Source organism: Protomyctophum parallelum (assembly GCF_964188405.1).
Source record: "Protomyctophum parallelum genome assembly, chromosome: 22".
Classification (NCBI taxonomy): domain Eukaryota; kingdom Metazoa; phylum Chordata; class Actinopteri; order Myctophiformes; family Myctophidae; genus Protomyctophum; species Protomyctophum parallelum.
In genome coordinates this window covers 13,384,995-13,406,386 of record NC_139714.1, presented here as the reverse complement: position 1 = coordinate 13,406,386, position 21,392 = coordinate 13,384,995, and the positions used below count along the sequence as shown (strand labels likewise).

General features: G+C 44.3%; 1 protein-coding gene across 1 annotated transcript in view; it reads left to right on the top strand.

Moving 5' to 3' along the window:
- The window catches only part of plxna4 (plexin A4), a 345,542-nt gene that overhangs the window by 295,543 nt on the left and 28,607 nt on the right, over nt 1–21,392 (top strand). The window contains 4 exon segments of the mRNA XM_083757955.1: nt 4,635–4,701; nt 7,115–7,261; nt 8,704–8,863; nt 17,089–17,192. Of these exon segments, the coding sequence (XP_083614081.1) occupies nt 4,635–4,701; nt 7,115–7,261; nt 8,704–8,863; nt 17,089–17,192 (478 nt within the window).

The window sequence follows — 21,392 nt, the reverse complement described above, 5'->3', positions numbered from 1 at the left end:
AGATTGTGTCTTTGATCGAAATCACCAGCATCTCTCCTTTACCACTTAAAAGTCCCAGCATGCGTATTGTGGAGCCTGTCGGTCGGCTATTTGCAGCGAAGGCTTTCCCCATGATAACAGAAATCAGAAAATTCACTAGCACAGAGCCCTGAGGGACTCCGCTTAACCATATGGGGTTTAAAGGACTACCGCTTGTAGAGCTATATCTTGCCTTAACCCTTATCCCTAAACTTATTTGCCTTTTTTTTACCTTTTTTTTTTACTATTTTAAACGTTTTTTTTTTTTAATTGTTTAAATAGCTGATCTACAAGCTCACAACGTGTAGATCAGCTAGTTGAACTATTTTAAAATGATTTTCAAAATAGTAAAAAAATGGCAAATAAGTTTAGGGATAAGGGATAAGGGTGGCGCAAGATGGAGCCCCATATAGCCTCTCATTAGTTCTTCAGCATATATACCCAGCATGCATTGCATGTGTTGCCGAGGCACTGTGTCACCTCCAGCGTGGGCTGACTGGGTCTCTCTAGTCCCAGAATAATCCACACGCTCAGCTTCACCTGACACCCTCGTTCTCCTCCTCCAGTTCATTCTGTTTTTAGCCCCGCCGGTGGGAGGGGGGGGGGGGGGGGGCATGCTCTGAATACGCCTGTCTGGCCGTCCGTCCGTCTGTCTGGACTGCTTCATCCGTCCGTGCGTTCATGCACAAACCACATCATCAAATGTATCAGTTTGATACCAATGGATATAGTAACTTAAATACCGTATAGTACTTTGGGTCATGCCAAAGACTGTAAAAATGGGACCCAATGACTCCCTGCTTGACACTCGGCATCAAAGCGTGCAGTCCCTGCGACATACTAGCGTCATGTCCAGGGGCAGGGGCAGGGGGGGTGTGCTTGTGCATCATGCCCAGGGGATGTACATTGAGGAGATATGATCCTGCGCCTATGGGGCCACACGGCTCGGCAAGACTTACTTACTTAGTATACTACGTTAGATCCATTGATCTAAGCCGGAACACAATCAATTGGTTGACCATAACATGCTCTGATCCCCCCCCCCCCCCCCAACAAACACACACACACACACACACACACACACACACACACACACACACGCACCTGACCACTTAACAGCCGATAGGCTCCTGGGTTAAGTGGTCTGATGGGCCATGATCCAGACATGGTTGAATACCACCAATCTCTAAAGTGTTCACCCGTCTGAGCACTTACAGCTGCTGCTGTGAGCTTAAAGATCTGTTCTTGTATGAAAAGGGACATGGCACCACCGCTGTACGACGGAGCATAAACTGAGCTCCATGCTTGCTCCGGTTTTAGATTCCCTCTCCTGTTTTTTCCCCCTGATTGCTAAATCAATGCTTAAATTGCGTAAGCAGGCTGTGTTTGGCACAGCCTTGTCTTCCAAGAAATGTCCCGCTCGCCCCCTCGCTATCTCTTTCTCTGTCACTCTCTCTCTCTCTCTCTCTCTCTCTCTCTCTCACACACACACACACGCACACGCACACACACGCCGACTAGGAATACATGAAGAGACACTCCCCTTCCGGCCCCCTTTAACCAAACGCGGGCCATTTGTGTTCGCATGGAGACGCTCGACAAAGCCGGATGCACAACAATGGATTTTTGAAATTAATTTCAAATTCGGATTTAGTCTTGATTGATTGATTGATTGATTGATTGATTGAGTATACAGTCAAACACTTATTCCAAAAGGGATAGCACCAAAAATAGTCCTTGCGGTCTTGTTTCCATTTAGGCCCCATGCAATCAATTCATAGACATGACATGAACAATATCAACAAAAATAAAAGAAATCACACTTGTTTGAAGTGAGGGGCGCTCTTACACATCAACATATTCCGACCAATCACAATTGGTGTCCTCACTTTTCTGTCCTCACTTTTTAAGCCCTCAGCCAATCAAATCCTCGCTATCTGCTACACACAGACACAAAGCTGGGCATAGGTCAAACGCGAAGAAATACAGGAAGAAAAGCCCAAACCACACAAAGGGTCGATACGGGACAAGACGTTTTTTAAGGTCAACCACAGCAATGCAACTCATTGAGTTGCAATGAGTTGCATTGGTGTGTTTGACCTTAGGAGTCCCTACCGGTGTGGTTTGGGCTTTCAGTCGTCATTACCCACAGTCTCTGTGGTGTTTGTGGGCAATTTATAAAACAATGTTCTCAAATTAAATTTGACACGATAGCACACACGAACACACGCAAACACACACACACACCCCCGTCTGCAATTCAAGCGGCTCTGGAACACAAGCACCAGGCACACAGCTCTAACTAAGGAGAGTCTTTCCACAACCATCTGTCCCCCATCTTCCTTCCTTCTCTGTCAGCTTTCTTCCTAACTTCTCTCTGTCTCTTTAGCATTTTGAATTGTGACGTGTGCAGGACAAGTGCGCGCATGCACTTGTCTTGCAGAACCGTCGGGAGACAAATTAAGGGGTGGGGCCGCTGGGAAGGCGTGGGGCAGAGTGGGAAATTGAAATGCTTCCCGACGTCAAGCTGTGTTCCGTTCAACATGTGATTGAAGTGGAGCGTGCTTCTCAGACACAGCTGCATAAATACCGGCTTAACGCAGTCATTCTTAACCTGTGGGTCATAAGTGGGCCCCCAAATAATAGCTCCCGATATCATTTCTTTCCGATACCAATTCCAATAACCATTACTTGCGCGTACCAATCCGATACCAGTGTGCAACAGATGTAGCGGATACTTACCAGTGTATCACTGTCAGGTGTGAGAGCAGTGTCAGTGCGGTATAGCATTACGCACGCACGCACGCACCCACGCACGCACGCACGCACGTCTCAAGTGGGACAAGGAACAGCAACTTGCGAAGATTAAGGCCAGACTAAACCCATTCCTTTCATTATTGTATCATTCTCCCCTTCACACTGTCTCTGTCTGTCTGTCTGTCTGTCTGTCTGTCTGTCTGTCTGTCTGTCTGTCTGTCTCTGTCTCTGTCTCTGTCTCTGTCTCTGTCTCTGTCTCTGTCTCTGTCTCTGTCTCTGTCTCTGTCTCTGTCTCTCTGTCTCTGTCTCTGTCTCTGTCTCTGTCTCTCTCTCTCTCTCTCTCTCTCTCTCTCTCTCTCTCTCTCTCTCTCTCTCCCCCCCCCCCACTCCTTTACTTATGGTCCTTTTGTCCGTGTTATGGATTGGCTGCATTCATGGACATGAAGAGGATTTGGTTGTGTGTATGATTACCAGAGAGAGAGAGAGAGAGAGAGATGAAAGAAAAGATGAAATGTGACCTTGTAGACCCCCTGGCTCTGTGGACAGAGGAGGGAGGGGGCGGGGCTCAGTGAGAGGAAGTTAATCCCCTCCAGGTGCTGTATCACCAACAGGAGGCGCCGGGCAACACACACACACACACACACACACACACACACACACACACACACACACACACACACACACACACACACACACACACACACACAGGGACAATAGACCTTAATCCTGAAATATTGATGCCCGCCTGCGAGCGGAGGATGGTGTGATGTGGTGTGTGTGTGTCTGTGTGTGTGTGTGTGTGTGTGTGTATTGAGGTGTTCCCAGTCAGATTGCCCACACACCCCTGTTGCTGGCAGGTAGGGGGTTATAGGAAATCCGATCCCTGTCACCTTTCTCCCTCATGCCACTTGCCACACACACACACACACACACACACACACACACACACACACACACACACACCAGTGGGGCGTGGAATGGATGCGAGGCTTATAGAGACAGACACGGTATAGATGTATTCATTCACTTTCTATTGCAGACAGATCGAGTGTTGGTCGTCTGAATAGAACCGCTGATAATGAGGACAGTGTTATTACAAGCCGCTCTATAACGACACCAATCCGCCCGGATCAAATAAAGCCTTTTAATTGCGTTGCCTCGTATTAACCCATTTGGGACGGGAACGCATTATGTGTTGCTTCGGCGTTGAACCACCTTCACCATCATTTGAAAGTTTAGCCGTTAAAAATCGTGAAAATGTATCGCAAATCTTTGAATATATATATATTCTGTCACTGCGAACGGTTTTAACTCAAATCTTTGCTTCTTGGGGCGTCCCTGGAACAACATATTTTCAGAATGGGGGGAGGGGGGTGTTAGCGGCCAAATACAGATCAGTCTGGGGTCCTTGACATGAAATAGGTTGAGCACCACTGACATAGAAACATCTTTCTGAAAACTGTTTGAACCTAGAAGCCTTTTTATTTTAGAATCGTCCTCAGGTATAAATGGGTTAAAGGACCCTGGCCGCCCGCCCAAGACGAGCCCCCCCCCCCCCCCTCCCGATGCATGAAAAGCCATAGCCCGTCAGATTGTTTGGAAAGGCCATCGTCCCGTGTGCCATGGATCCGCTGTTATAGCCCAGCGTCTTCACAATACCTTTTCATTAACACCCCTCATCATTTCCGAGAGAATAGCCTATTTAATTACGACGTTGAATATTTATGAGGGTGTCATGATAATATAATGTAATGTAACTGTGGTGTGTGTGTGTGTGTGTGTGTGTGTGTGTGTGTGTGTGTGTGTGTGTGTGTGTGTGTGTGTGTGTGTGTGTGTGTGTGTGTGTGTGTTTATTCCAGGACTGAGTCGGTAGCAGAGAAGATGCTCACAAACTGGTTCACGTTCCTTCTCTACAAGTTCCTCAAGGTAACGATTCTTGAAATGTCCAACCAGCCTCATACTCGGGGGCACGGTGGCACAGTTGGTAGTGCTGTCGCCTCACAGCTAGAAGGTCCTGGGTTCGATTCCCGCTCGGGACGCTGTGGGCGCTGGCGGTGTGTTTCCTCCTCCGCGTCATCAGTGGCCATATCCGAAGGCGGGGTTGGCGAAAGGGCCTTTCTGTGTGGAGTTTGCATGTTCTCCCCGTGTCCCCTAGGGTAGGTACCCTCACAAAAAACATGCAGTAATCCTGGTCACTAAACTGCCTCCCCCTGGCCAGCCGGGGCGCCTGATGGAGGGGAAAGGAACTGGTTGGAATAACGTGTTCCTTCCACGCACTACGTCCAACCAGGGAAACTCCCCCCTGTCAGGTGTAAAGGAGCAACTTGGACACTCAGGCATGAAGGAAGCATGAGTTCAAGTCCGTTGCTCTCTCCTTGTCCCCCATATATGGGGACTATGTTGGTGGAAGGTGTGTAGAGCCCAGGATCACATTAGATGATTGACACAGGGGTGAAAAATGGGTTACAAAATCGTGGGATAAAAAATATTTATAATAAAAAAACCAGCCTCATACTCTTCCAGGAGTAGGATATTTTAGAACTGCACAATATTGTCCCTATATAATAATAAAGACACCTTTGGCAGTTAAGTCCAGGGGTCTTTGATGTTTCTCAGCCCAAGGACCCCTTGGCTGAGAGAGAGAGAGAGATGTAGCAGGGACCTCTATTGGTTTGTAGATTAAACCCTTTTTATTTAGCTTCATTGACTATCAAAATATCAATGTTGTACAGCTGGTTTTTTTTTTTACAATTAACCGCTTAAACCCTCACTATTTATCACCAAAACATTTTGCCAAAAATAGCAAATCTACAATATCAGTGCGAGGCTCGTATATTGGCAATTTTTTGGCTAAAGTTCTCCTCAGAATAGGGATGCTATATAGTGTTCTAGTGGTTAATGCAAAACAAATTATCCTATCACACAAACATTTGGCGTTGCCCCCTGTAGTAACTCTGAGGAGCCCCTATAGGGGTCCCGGATCCCCTTCTGAAGACCCCTGGTTTAACTCAAAGTGTAAAACATTTTGCACTCCAAAAAACACGTCTTTAAACTCCAACTCTCGGTTCATCTATCGTTACGACAGCTGTGATGAACGGCAGAGTGCAGATAGATACTTGGCTCTGTCTGGAGAGGCATTTCTCACTTTTTTATACATCAAAACTCCCCCCCCCCCCCCCCCCCCCCAAAGAAAAACGGTGATTTCCGTTTAATCAAAGTTTGTACATTATGGATGCAGCTCCCCTTTAACTTAAGAGATGGAAATGGGGTTTGGGATAGGATGTTTAGAAAGGCGACCCACTCAGCAACTTCTGGAGGCAGAGAACATCAGAGAGAGAGAGAGAGAGTTAGAGAGAGAGAGAGAAACTCAACATATTAGATTTTTTTTCACCTCCCTGATGTTACAGTACCTCTCATTGAGGTGAGGCAAGGTAATGGTTCTCTCACTCTATTCAATCTTGTTCAATATTTATAAAACCTCACAAGCAGACTTTCACTTAACCCATTCTGACCGGGCACCCATTTTGGTGTCAGCATCATGTTATGCTTTAGCTATTTAAAAATAGCAGATCTACAAGCTCATATCGCGCCACCGAGTGGCGCGATACGAGCTTGTAGGTCTGCTATTTTTGAAAAATCGAAGAGCGACTGACATTTTTAGAATCTGATCTCAGGTCAGAATGGGTTCATCAGACCAGTGTGTGTCCGGCGGAAACCTCGTATGAATCTGATCTCAGGTCAGAATGGGTTAAAAATGGGAGATCCGGATGCAATTCCGACGGAGCATCAGTCCGACATGCGGTAACAACGGTTGGACTAGCGCTCAAACATGCGCTGCTCCCGTGCTTGCGGTTATGGTTAGGGATAGAGGTAGGTTGTCGGTCTTAATGACCGTTGGATCAAAACACATCACAATGCGCTGTGACTCTGAGCTTGTAGATCTTCTATCTCCGCTACTTTGTGTGACACTGTGGTACAGTATAACAAAGTCATTACAAAATAAAGATAAATAAAAAATGAAAAACAAGGTTCCTGCCTGACAGCAACCATATCGGATAGAATTTCAACTCCCTGATGTTATTGGACATGTCATTGAGTTGACTGAAGGTGATGTCTCTCTCAGTGTTGGAAACGCTGAGGCTTGTGACCTATGTGCCGAAAGTCTTGATGCAGCTGATCTTTATTAAAGACTCCTAAAGACTTCCTAAGAGATTGCGGATCATTTTCACACCCTAAGACTGCCCTTTGAGTTGAGCGCGCCTTTCCTTGGAAGTGAGTTTCTCTCAATCTTTCCAATTCTCTCTCTCTCTCTCTCTCTCTCTCTCTCTCTGGTGTTCAGGAGTGTGCGGGGGAGCCTCTGTTCTCGCTCTTCTGTGCCATCAAGCAGCAGATGGAGAAGGGCCCCATCGACTCCATCACAGGAGAGGCACGCTACTCGCTCAGCGAGGACAAGTTGATCCGACAGCAGATTGACTACAAGACGCTGGTAAGAAGGGTTCACTTCACCCAACCTGGGGGTCCATGCCGGGCTTGGGAGCGAGGGGCCAGTTGGCTCACCAGAGAGAGATAGAGGGTGGTTATGGGTTGGCGGTTTGGAGACAAGTGCGCGGCTGACGTTAAAGTTGTCGTTTTCACGCTTGACCTAAGGAGTGATGACTTCACTTCCTGTTGTGACCTGAGCTGTCAAAAACTGGAGCCTGCGGTACAGGGGTGTGTGTGTGTGTGTGTGTGTGTGTGTGTGTGTGTGTGTGTGTGTGTGTGTGTGTGTGTGTGCGTGTGTGTGCGTGTGCGTGTGCGTGTGCGTGCGCATGTGTGCGCGCACGCGGTGTGTGTGTGACCTGCTCAGTCACCGAGGGAGAAGCAGACAGTGTTTACAGCCATCCTGTCTCGTCTCATTTCCATGTCCCAAATACACTTTCCATTAAGCTGTTCAGACTGAAGTCAACAGAGAGAAACCAGGCAAGTCAATAACAGGTTGACTCATAAGGCAATGAGTCACAATGAGGCAGCATGCAGTGTTAAGAGAGTTGAGCTAGGCAGAAATGTAAATTTGACCAAATTACTTTGGCAATTATGCTGTGAGTCTAACTGTGCTAATGAAGATTTTTTTGCCTATAATAGACTCAAAATGGGGACGCCTGCTTGAAAGTAGTTAATTTCTATTGGCTTGTTAAGATGCTTTGCCTTGAATAATCTTGCTTATTTTTCGCTCTTTGTTGTGTATTATGTAAAAATGGTAAAAATTATTAAATCAGTAATTATAGCGTTTAACGAGGGACGGGTACTGTATTATTGCAAGGCAATTAACATCTCTAATTAATTTGACCTGAGTCTGAAAGGGTGAAAATTGAAAGTGGTACCCTTGGGTGGATTTTGAGTAACTATAAACAGAACATTGATTTAGACATGTATTACTTACTCTATCAATCGTTTTACCGTGAGCCACTTATTGGCCAACGATAGGACAGTAAAACCAAAAGACATAAAGCTATAAACGTTTTTTTTATAGCTTCCAATGAGTGAAAATCTGTTCCCTGAACTCGTAATGACCGGTGAGTGCTTCGCTGTTGTTGATGATGATGATGATGATGGTGGTGGTGGTGGTGGTGGTGGTGTTCATAATTTGGACGCTCATCAGCTACAAGTATCTCTTCCACCCTCTGGGGAGAGTTTTTTCTATCTCCGCAATTACAGGAAGCATCTTTTCACCCAATGGCGGAAATGACAAAATAAATAGACAGCAAAGACATTTGCGGGGATTGAAAATGTAGGAAAATATTTTTTTTCGGGGATTGAAAATGCAGGAAAGCCCTTTCCAGGGACCAGAGTGGAAGTCTTTGAAAACACTCTGCCTTGTCAACAGGCAACACGGGGCGGAAAACATAAAACGTGTGATGTCATGTTTATTTTTTATTTTTGCTGCTGTAGGTCGTGAACTGCATCCACCCAGAGAACGAGAAGAGCCCGGAGATCCAGGTGAAGGTGCTGAACTGTGACACCATCAGCCAGGTGAAGGAGAAGATCCTGGACGCTATCTACAAGAACATCCCTCACTCCCACCGGCAGAAGGCCTCCGACATGGACCTCGGTAAGAACGCACAGCTTTCTGCCTAATATCACTCGGCATCAGAATGATGCTGTGACAATCAGACTATTATACAGAAGTCCTGACGTCCCTCCCCTGGGTCACAGATATCTGGGTCACAGACGCTTTTCTCTATGGAAAATACCATTGGGTCATCTTATAATCGACTCATGTAAGAACTGTGGGGAAAAAATAAACAAATTGCCCCGGCGATATTGCCAGTGAGGTGGCTCTGTGTCGTTTACGATAGTCAGTCACTCAGTCACTCATCTGTTTCTGGCATCCTACCCAGTTATAGGATGTGTAAATTACGTTAGACTTTTGTACTCTTTAATGAAGAACAATAAAGACTTAACACAAAACTACAGACAACGTTGGGCAACAATTTTCCAGTAGGACCCGCATGACTTTGTACAATACCACTTAAGAAAGAATACAAAGTTCACCCCAAAAAATACTTATTTTCTATCAATTACACAGCCCATAAGCCTTGAATTCCTGAGATTTTTTTGTTTATTTCTTTTTTGTTAGATGCTAGTCTACCATGCAGATATACTTACTAGTAGGACGAGACAAGTAGCTGTTGGTTACTTGTCAACACATTTTTGTTTTCTTGACCACAAGATAGCATATGCGGTTTAGACAGATGCTAGGTTTGATGTTTACCTGGTATCCATACTTTCTTGCAGCACTCCATTGTTCTCTTTATACTCAACTGTGTATCTTGTTTGTTGACAAGGATTCGTGATACTTTACTCACACTTGTGAGTCACTTTGGATAAAAAGCATCTGCTACGGAAATATGCCCAAACTATAAATTGTAACGTATCCTTGCACCTATATCGGCCAACCATAAAATATACAAACATGCACAAAATGTATTTTCACGCAGGCAGACACATCCGTCGAGCAAGGAGACGGCTCTCTCAGACAACAGACGATTTCCAATTCGCTCTCATAATAAAACAATAATAGGACAACACATAACGCCCTGGCAGGGACCATAAAACAATTTCATCCCAGGAATATGTCATCAAAACACTAAACCCCGTCTCTTCATTTAGCCGCCGTCCCTACGGCACACAAACAAACAGCCATGGCCCGGTTATAAATACGGCATCACTAGCAAACAACAGTGGCCACAACAAATCCCATCTGGCAGTATTAAACTGCAAAAAAATATGGCACGGTATTAAGATTGACTGGAGCTATTGGCACATAAACAACCCGAGATAATACCATTACTCACATACACAGGTATGTGCGAAGACACCCACACATGAATGATGTGCGCATGCACGCACGTATGCACGCACGTATGCACCAACGCGCGCACACACACACACACACACACACACACACACACACACACACACACACACACACACACACACACACACACACCCAATTCCCTGATCATTAAATCTCTCACACACAAGACGCATGGCGTGACCCATATCTGCTAAGACATTGGGGACTGCACCAATATCAGTCAATTATCATGTCTAAAATAAGACAGCGCTTTGAGGTTGATGATGAATGATCGCAGTCTGCACGAGCACTTATGTACGCACACAGAGTAAAAGATGCATTATATAAACACAGAGTGGTACACAGTGGCAGTGCTTGGAGTACTCGCTCTCTCAAAACCTACATTAAATGTGCAACATCTCTGTATTAATGCAGTATTTTGGGCTGGTGTGAGCCTCCTAGTAGTACTGAGTGGGGTGTGCTTGCCTCTTTTATTTTTATTTTTTATAAAGTATATTTATTGGTTTTTTAAAGACAAACAGACATTACACAACAAAAACATAATAACAAACACATAATAACAAAACAAAAAAAACAGAAAAAAAAAACAGCTCACGCACAACACTATTATAAATAAAAAGATTGAATATACAAAGACATGACAAGGACAATGAACCAAAATGACAAGTGACTTTCGAATTTTGATTCTCAATCAGGGAATACATCCATACAGTACATTAATTACATATATTAAAAAGGCAGACAATAGTTATCATATAGGCACCAAATAATTACAACAAAAGCAGACCCATGCATGCTCCACTCAAAGGCGGCAACCGCCACCGCCCCAAGAAGCGGCCCGACGCAACGCATCGAGACCCCTGCCCGGGCGACCACCCCCCCATACCCAAAGGGCAGACAAGCCCCCGCCCCAAAGCAGAGCACCCACTAGGGAAGAATGCTGGCATATAAGATATCTAAGGTTGGTACGGAAAACCTCCAAGTATCGTGGCAGACAGTGTGGTTCCAATATGATTCAAATAAGGGTCCCAAATTTTGTAGAAAGTGTCCAATTTAGAATGCAACATGCATGTAATGTATTCACAAGGAATACAGCCCATTATAATGTTATGCCATGATTTCTTTGATGGAGCAACATCCTTGATCCAAAACAAAACAATATTTTTCCTAGCAGCAAACGTTAATAAGTTGAACAACCTCTTATGTTTATGCTTGCCTCTTTTTGAGTGGTGCAGCCACTCCAAGGAACAGCAATGTCTGTCTGTCCCTATGTCTATCCCTATGTCTGTATGTCCGTATGTTTGGGGTACCTAAAGTGCTAAAGTGGCACTGTTGAGCTAGAAACAGAGAGAGAGTGTTGCACTGTTGGGAAGCTGAGAGCCGACAACCACTAGTCAGACAACCACTAGTCAGACAACCACTAATCAGACAACCACTAATCAGACACTCACTAGTCAGACACCCACTAATCAGACACTCACTAGTCAGACACCCACTAATCAGACACTCACTAGTCAGACACCCACTAATCAGACACTCACTAGTCAGACACCCACTAATCACCCCGGCAGCACCACTCAGTTCAGACGGGTATGATCTTTTGTATTCAGACAGCCAGCAATGGGTTAAACGCTCCCCCCAAAATGTAGTCTCTGTGACACCTCTAGGGGTCGCAGTCTGCATTCAAACATTTTCCTAGAAGCTTTGTTATTGGTCCAATGTTTTCTGCCGGCAAATGACTAACCAATCAGGAAGTGGACAGTCAAATTCAACGCATCATTCCTCATCTTTGAAGGCTGACTGCGGCCCCTAGAGGTGTCACAGAGACATTCTTTTTTTGGAGGGGGAGCGTTTAATCCATTGCTGCTTGTCTGAATACCATTTTTTTTATGCATTATAACTTATAGCTATACTTTAACACTTAGACTGCTGCCATGTGGCCACAAGTGATAGTTTGCTTGCGCGGGCCGGAATTGGGGAGATTACTACTCAAGTAGCCTACTTCTGTTTTCCCCGCTCGCAGACCTCCATTGTAAGAAAAGGCTAATATTAGTATTAGCTCACGCTAGCTATCTTTCTCGAGAAACATGTTTCAATCGCAACGTGATGGAACATCTGAAATCAGATCTGAACCTCGGATGTCTGAGCAGCACAACGGACAGCAACGTATAGTTTCTGAGAAAAGAGCCAGAGAATATCCTAATTATAACAGTAGTCTACGTACGCATGCATGAGCACGTTCCGTGCGTACGGGAGTGAGCAACGCACTGCCTAGCAACTGGCTCTGGGCTAAAACTAGTTTTTTAACAGTGCCGTTTCATATCCATATAAAGCAATATAAAACGCATATCGCAGACCAATTTTGTATGAAAGTACGCTGCTGTGCAGTGTCCATATAGAAGGGCCAATCATTGTTGGCAAAAATGTCTCACTCTGACACGAGTCTGCTTCCAATGCCGCCAGACCCATGATTCTAATGAACAGGCAACTAGGGAGAAGCAATGTTGTTCAACAACACTTCAAATACCAGAATGAGGCGGTGAGGAATACAGACACTATAGTTCACACTGGATGCAGAAGCGCCACAGACAACAGGGTAGGATGCAACAGCAGTAACAACACACAAAAATGTGTGTGTGGAGGAAGATGACATTTTCCCTTCATTGTCAATGGTGTTTTTAAAACAAACATTGAACTAAACACAAACATTAAACCTGTATATAGGAGGGGCTAGCGCCCCTCAAAAACGCAAATAAAGAATTTGCAGTCATTTGCGGTATTTCCGAGAGATTCCGCCGTGATTTTGCCGTGATTTTGCACATAAAAACGACTCCAGGGTGTCTAATGAAGTACTGTCACCTCATAGACAAAAGAAAAACTGGAAAAATACAGAAATTGTGGCACTCCATCTTTAAGGAATATTACTCAGCTGGTGCCCAATGACAAATAGAGACAGAGGAAATAAAGTAATTAAAGGAAATCGAGTGGAGAGGAGAGGAGAGGAGAGGAGAGGAGAGGAGAGGAGAGGAGAGGAGAGGAGAGGAGAGGAGAGGAGAGGAGAGGAGAGGAGACACAAAAGGAGAGCTTTTTAGCGGGAAAGGATCAGTGAGTGTCTGGATTGATTAGCTGATCAATCATCTGACTCAGACACTGGCCGACATGAGACCCGATCGATGGAAAGTTTTGGCTGGAGGGAGACTCAACTTATAAACATCAGAGGCAGCTGAAGCTGGAAGTCAACTCTCCTGAGATGGAGTGGAGAGACACAGACCTCTCTCTCTCTCTCTCTCCGTCTAAGAGGAGGTGTATTTTTGGCTCTGGAAGAGAGGCTTTGGTAAAAAGAAAATCAATGGGTGCCTAGTGCCTACGATCAGGCTGCCTCTCTCCAGGCAGACAGACAGGCTGTGAATTAATGCCTCATGGGATGTGGACTGTGGAACCGTGGTGCAGGGGAGCCTCGACTTTTCATCGAATCAGTTAACCACTTGCACCGTAGCATCCCTATTCTGGGGGCGAAACATTTGAACAGCCGATGTAAAAGCCTCACAATGTGTCACAGAGCGCTTTGTGAGCTTGTTGTACTGTAGATCAGCTATGTTTGCCGAAGCTATTTGGCACATGTGTGTGTGCGCGTGGCGTGCGTGTGTGACTGTGTGTACAAAAATATCACACTTGTGCGAAGTGCTCTTATCATCATATATACATCACCAATCATCATACATCATCACACGTGCTCAGCCAAAGAAATCATCACATTCTGCGGCGCACACACATAAAACCCACAGACACAAGTGTTGTAGCTTGGATATCGTCTAGTTTCACTACTTATGCTTGACACTCTTGTACGACAGTAGGACATTCATTCATGAAGAACATAAAAAGAAATATGGGGATTCAAGCCCGACAGCAATATTATGAAATAAGTATGATTCACGAACCATTTGCATACGCAAAGAAGACAAGATACGCAAAGAAGACAAGAGTAGAATGGAGAAGAGAGATAAATAACAGACATAATGCATGTACACGAGAGGGAGTGGGAGAAAAGATCTGGTTAAATCAATCACCCCCCCCCCTCTCTCCCTCCTCCCCCCCTCCTCTCTCTCTCTCTCTCTCTCTCTCTCTCTCTCTCTCTCTCTCTCTCTCTCTCTCTCTCTCTTTCTCTCTCTTGTTCTCTGACTCTCGCTGTTTCGGATCAATGTGTGTGATTAGAGCCGCCGGGCCAAAGTCCTATCCACTTCCTTTTTCATCTGCGGCAACAGAGCTCCGTGTTTGCAGCGTCTGACTCTTCCCCCAAACTCCCCCCCCCCCCCCCCTCCCATCGACTGCTCTAAGCCCCCCCGCTGAGCTCCTCTTCTTGTTATTGCAGGGAGAGTCGTGTGGAGGAAACAAGGCGAGACTCTGATCCCCTCTCCACTAAACGAATGGAGAGTGAAACTAGGAAGTCTTAAAGGGACAGTCGACACAATGAGTTGTTTTTGTCGACTAAAACTAAGACGAAATATGTTCGTCGACTACCTTTTTTCACTGACGAAACCTTAATAGAAACTAAATGAAAACTAAGCTATGATGACTAAAACTAAGACTAAATATACTGACAATTTCGTCAACAAATAAAAACTAGAGTAAAATGTTAGGAAGGGACTAGTGGACAAAAGATCCAGTATACGTCATTTAACACTTACTATTTAGTACTGCTACTAACTAATACAACTGCTGTTCTAAATCCTTTAGACCCATCCTTCAGACCCATATACCAACCTTGACAACACCGATACCCAGCCGATTGCTTGCGCAATTAACAAGCTTTAAAAAATATAAAAGTAGGAAATAAAATAATTCCAAAAAAGGTAGCACATCCAAAAAATATTATATATAATAAAATAAATAAATAAATTGAAAGTAGGCTACTTAAAGCCTGCATGAAAAACAAACAAACAAAAAATACATTGATAACCCCACTGCCTTTCTGAACGATTCCACTCTAATCACAACACCTGTGATATAGAAACATATCAGACACTGCCAACATTATCATAACTGAGTCAACAAAAGATTGTTTGTTCTCCAGAACAAACGAGTGGATGATTCCTCCATTCTGTATGAATACGTTATTGTGTTTTTATTGTTTGACATTCCAGTTTGGTTTATTATACTGTTAAGCATTGTGCAACCACACATAGCTGATCTACAAGCTCATTATATTTATATATATATATATATATATAAAATTAAATGTCAAAATTGAAATGGAACATTCTGCATAATGAGTACTTTTACTTTTGGTAATTTTAAGTGCATTTTGATAGCAATAATTTGTGTGTTTCGATATTGCATTATTGATACTTTTACGCAAGTAAAAAAAAAAAAAACCCAAAAAGCGTGATACCCCCCTCCACCTCAGCCCCACCATCCCTGTCATCTTCCATTCCACTCACGAACGGAGAAGACAAAGCAGCAATCACAGCGACGTGTGATGGAGCTCCGCCTGAGGAGCATACACTGGGATATTGTTAGAAGAATGTGTGCGAGTGATGCTGAGAGACTAGGGCCGTCGTAACAGTACATCTTCCTATAAACATGCAAATGAGCAGCCGTGTCCCCCGTCCCGGTTCCACAGCGCTCCATAAACAAATGGAGGGGGGGGGGGGGGGGGGTGAAATAACGACATAACAGAAGACCTGGGATGAAACCAGAACAAAGCCCTGATTTCCAAATTGTGTGTGTGTGTGTGTGTGTGTGTGTGTGTGTGTGTGTGTGTGTGTGTGTGTGTGTGTGTGTGTGTGTGTGTGTGTGTGTGTGTGTGTGTGTGTGTGTGTGTGTGTGTGTGTGTGTGTGTGTGAGAGATAAAGGCCCCCATGAAGTGTGTGGAAGCTGAAGGTGGCTGTTGTATTCCACAAGGATGTAAAATACACATTCAGTATATGAACGCACGCACACACACACACACATACACACACACACACACACACACACACAGAGGGTCTTGTGCTCTGCTCTCAGGGCTTGTATCAGTCCTCGGTGGTGGATTGCATTGAATTAATTGCATGAGATATAAAACATTCCAACTGCTATACGCTGAATTTAAATCCTTGCACTTGTTACATTATGTTTTGCATTATTACATAATGCACATTGCACAGTTTGCATGCAAACTATATAGACAAATGGGGAAACATTAACATCCATTATGCTGTAGCTTCATAATAAACTCATTGTGACCGAAGGTCGCAATTAACTATGGAATCGTGCATTTCCCGTCAGTGTGTGTGTTGGTTGGTTGGGGTGAGAGAGCATGTGACATCACATGAGATCATCAGGGATCTCCATCCTGATCATCAATATTGGCCAGCAACTCTACATCTGACCTCAAACCTCAAACCCGTAGATCTCCATATATGGAGCTAACCTGTTCTGGCATTCCATATGTTGATCCTCCCCATTCATCCTCCCTCTTCGATGTCTCCCTTTTGACTAATACCTGTCCATTTAAACTCTAGACGGGCCCGCCCCAAAGTTATTAGTGCAGCCTTGCCCGGCAGCCGGCGAAAAATAGAGTTCTTAACAGGCCCGAAAATTAAAATCTTACCCCCCATGCCAAAGCGCCAGCACTCGCCCAGCAGTCTGAAGGTCACTCGCCCTCAGGCGTCTTACTGGTTATGTAGCTTTTATACTGTGTGTGTGTGTGTGTGTGTGTGTGTGTGTGTGTGTGTGTGTGTGTGTGTGTGCGTGTGCGTGTGCGCGTGCACGTAGCCTCTCCCAGACTAAGAATTTATATAAGCTAGTCGAATATGATTGGCCAAATGCTGGTTGTCAAATAATTTCTTATTCGACTAAGAGATTGGCAGTCGAATCAGACTCCCTCGATCGATTAGTCGACTATTCTTCTAATGGAGGTGTGTGTATGTATGTATTAGGCACCATTAAGCATTTCCTGACATTTGTTCTCTCAACAGAGTGGCGTCAGGGTAGAGGACAGCGCATGATCCTCCAAGATGAGGACATCACCACCAAGATAGAGAGCGACTGGAAGAGACTCAACATGCTGTCTCATTACCAGGTATAGGCCACACGCACGCACACACCAGAATGCTGCCGAGGAAGATTTGCCTTTTTGAATTTGTGAATACTGTATCGGCATCGGAACAACTATGGTCCTGACCTACGAGTCACTATGAGTTCCCAAGGCATACTGTACTTACTCACCTACTCTCACCTACGCACTCAGCAGTGGCTGCCCCTAGTTCGGACATAATGATATGACTGTGTGCATTTTGAAGAGCATGCGTGCGTGCTCTTCGTACGTGAATGCATTACAAAACACATCGCATGTCTGACATTAATCACACAGGGAGTGTGACATTCAGATCGTCACAGTTAAATTAACAGTCAGTTTACAGTGCAGCCTCATCACAAACATTATTGATTATGAAGATGCACCGCAAAGATCCATGCTGTGCGATGTAAACATCAACATGGCATTACACTTGTTTCAGTCTGTAGATACCAATACCATGAAAGGCCTTTTCATCTGAGTCAGTATGTGAAGGCATTATGACATACTGTATAATATCTGGATGCTCAGTATAACATCTTGTTTACGCTTTGTGATCATGTCTGATTGGCTGTCTGGATGCTATTACGATGCTATTATGTTTAGCATAATGCATATGAAAGAATTAAGGGAGAGATATGCTTGTATGTCGCATCCATGTGCATAAACACAGTAGTAAAGATTCATAAATGACTGAGAAAAACTAAACTAGGTGGTGCAACAGTTGATCACTGTTAACCGTACGTTATAGCATGTTATGTTCTACAAAGCTATAGGTCCACCACGGTGGATTCAAACCCACAACCTCTACGGTGGTGGGCAGGCACTTTACCAGTCGCTGTGCCACCCGAGCGCCGTGTGTTGAATTATATCACAGCATGCTCAGCTATTGATTTTTATTTTTATTTTCATTTCTTACACATATACTGTACCATGTAGCCTGGCGAAATGTCAAGGCGGTATAAAAACACCAAAGGCTTCCTCCAGGGACATGGCCAACATTATGTCTGTCTTAGACCTGCAGCTAATCCTCCATGTCTGGATGTGAGGTGTCAGTCAGGATGCTATGGTCACACTGAAAGGGAAAGGGATTAGTGTTGACATTTATATTTTGTGTTGTTTGTTTATTTGGCAAAGGGACAGTGTGTACAATACATGCATTCCACCCGAGAACGCTACGAGTTCATGCACATCAGTAGGCCCTTAGGTCGGTGGCATCGGTGGCACATACAAAACCAGGAAGAGCCTATGGAAAAATATGACATTGTCCTCGGGTGGCGCAGTGGCAAAGTCATCATTTTGTGTGAATGTTGAACCCTATAGCATTTGTAGGGAGGATAGTATAAGTTTCAAAGTTATCTTCAAGGGGTCATACTAAAGGCACCGCTATCCAGAATGTTCCAGCCTTTGTAACATTGACTAATGACTAGATGTTTGTTAACTATAACTAACTAGACAGCCTATAGGCAATGCAAGGCAGTTTTATCTGTAGGCTATAACAAATTTCAACAAGGCAATTCAATGTACTTATCAAGCAAAGGAAACACAATTATTCAATAAAAATAACAGATACAGTGTAGAAGAGAGAGGGGAAAAAAAGAAAAGCAACTCAATCAAAGGCAGCGGCAAACAGAAAGATCTTCAGTTGTACTATTAGAAGGCATAGATCCGAAGTCCCGAACATGCGGAAAGGTTGTCGAACATGCGCAAAAACAAACCCAGTAATTTTCATTCATTATTAGTAGTGTTTAATTATTTTTGATTTGCTGATGATGTCAAGTGGCCGACTGGACGTTGGCAAAAGGTTTATTGCATTTCTCCCATGCAGCAACACACATAGAATGTTGAAACTGTTGAAAAGTGTGCTGCACATTCAACGGTGACATGCACACAAAAGATGATTAAGACGGATGTCGGGGGAATCATTATATCATCAATCATCAGAACAACGTTCATACCTGGACACACTCATCAGAACACATGCACGCACGCATGCGCACACACACACACACACACACACACACACACACACACACACACACACACACACACACACACACACACACACGCAGAGTGACAGACAGACACATATTGACAGAGCCAACGTTTGGCACATCACGATTAGCGAGCGTCTGGTCCAGCCAACCGGAATGATGGCCTACTCCTCCGAATGGGAAATGGCTCTCGGCTTGGTGCTTGTTCATTACGGTGTAAATAATTTGAGAGGCTGAGTTGTATATCTCCTCTCCTCTCCTCTCCTCTCCTCTCCTCTCCTCTCCTCTCCTCTCCTCTCCTCTCCTCTCCTCTCCTCTCCTCTCCTCTCCTCTCCTCTCCTCTCCTCTCCTCTCCTCTCCTCTCCTCTCCTCTCCTCTCCTCTCCTCTCCTCTCCTCTCCTCTCCTCTCCTCTCCTCTCCTCTCCTCTCCTCTCCTCCCCTCTCCTCTCCTCTCCTCTCCTCTCCTCTCCTCTCCTAGAAGCCGGAGGTCTAAATTAAATGTCAGCGGAGGTTTGGAGGAGGGGTGAGCGAGTCGTGGGTTTGGAATGGATTAGGGAGGTTGATTGGAATCGCAGATAAGATAATGAAGACAGAAGTTTAATTCATTTGTTTTGCAGGCCATGGGGATGGAGGAGAGAGGGCCTTGACAGACCAAAGAATTAATACAAAATGAATGCATGCACCCAAGATGGTAAATGGGAAATAGCCGACTTACAAGGTAGCATGTAAGTCCGCTATTTCACTATAAGTGAATGTATTCATATTGTATTTTTGAGAGTTTTGCGTCCCAGGGATCCCGAGTCCCGAAATGTAGTGGAGTCAGAAGTACGTTTGTCTTTCACACGTAGCTATAGTGGAATGGAAGTAATAAGCAAAACATTACAAAATATGTATATCGTTGCTGATGGGCAGAAACCTCTTACCTCCATATTCTAGGGTTTTGTGTGAAATGTTGTCTTACATTTTAGCACCCTGGAACCAAATGGAACCAAATGGACCTGTAAGGGTCCATAAGGTTCCATTTGTACATTCTCAGAGGGCCTCACAAGGGGCCATTTGGTTATGAGGGTTCCTGGACCACACTTTGAGAGTTGAGACTGGTGTAGCAGAGTGTTTCCATCTGTTTGAGCAGAATGGAACAGAGCCTTAATTAGTATCATTGGTATAGGAAGTAAGGACAATAAGGCCCAATTTATTTCCAATGGCCGTGGTGCTTAATGCATACCCCCCCCCCCCCCCCCCCGAACAATTCGCAAGCGCCTGTATATCCCTCCTCTTGTGTTATTCCCCCAAACACCTCTTGTCCTGTGCAGATTCATTATGCTGCCGTACAGATTCATGTCAGATTAAGGAGAGAGGTTGGCTTTCTATACCTCCCCCTGGGATTGATAGAAACATTATGCATGCAGTGAATGGCAGAAATAATGTTATGAATATAATCAGAACATGTGAGCATGCACGTGCACTATTGTATAGAAATCACTTCAATTAACCCTATAGCCTAGCCAGAGGTCCATGTGTTGAGATAGAGGAGGTGTATAATGTGCTGTGGTTTTCCAGTACTTTTACCTCTAATATTATACATATTATACTTTTATCAAAATACAACTATTTAAAAACTTTAGTTACTAGTTACTTTGTACATTTCTTTTTTTGTAAACTTTATTTTTACATTTCTTTTTCGTCCATAAATTTTTTCATTACATTACATGTAAGCAAGTAAACACACAAAACACACAAACATATACGACCCCCCCCCCCCTCCCCCCTAGGCTAAAACAAAAAATGAAAATAAAATAAAAATAAAAGTGGTGGGACAAAGCAGTGGACAATCATAGATCAAAAAATAAATAAAAAATAGTCAAGACAGGGACATAGTCGGGCACAGTCGGACACAGTACGGATTACAGTTCACTGAAATGAAAAGTCTTCAACAAACTCCACAAAGGCACTCCAAGCTAGGACAAAGTAGTCATTTTAACTGTATTAATACGGCCAGCTAGTGAGATCGGAAGTGTCGACCATCTTTTAAAGTCCTGTGTTGTTCGTTCGACCAATGTTTTGAAATTATTACTATATAGTTCATCCATTGTGCGTGTGACTTTCACTCCTAGGTAGGTGAACACCTTGGTTTCAAGTTTAAATGGAAAACGAGAATAAGTCAGTATGGGCTATTGGGAAGAGTAAGCTCTTAGAATAATTTAATTTATAG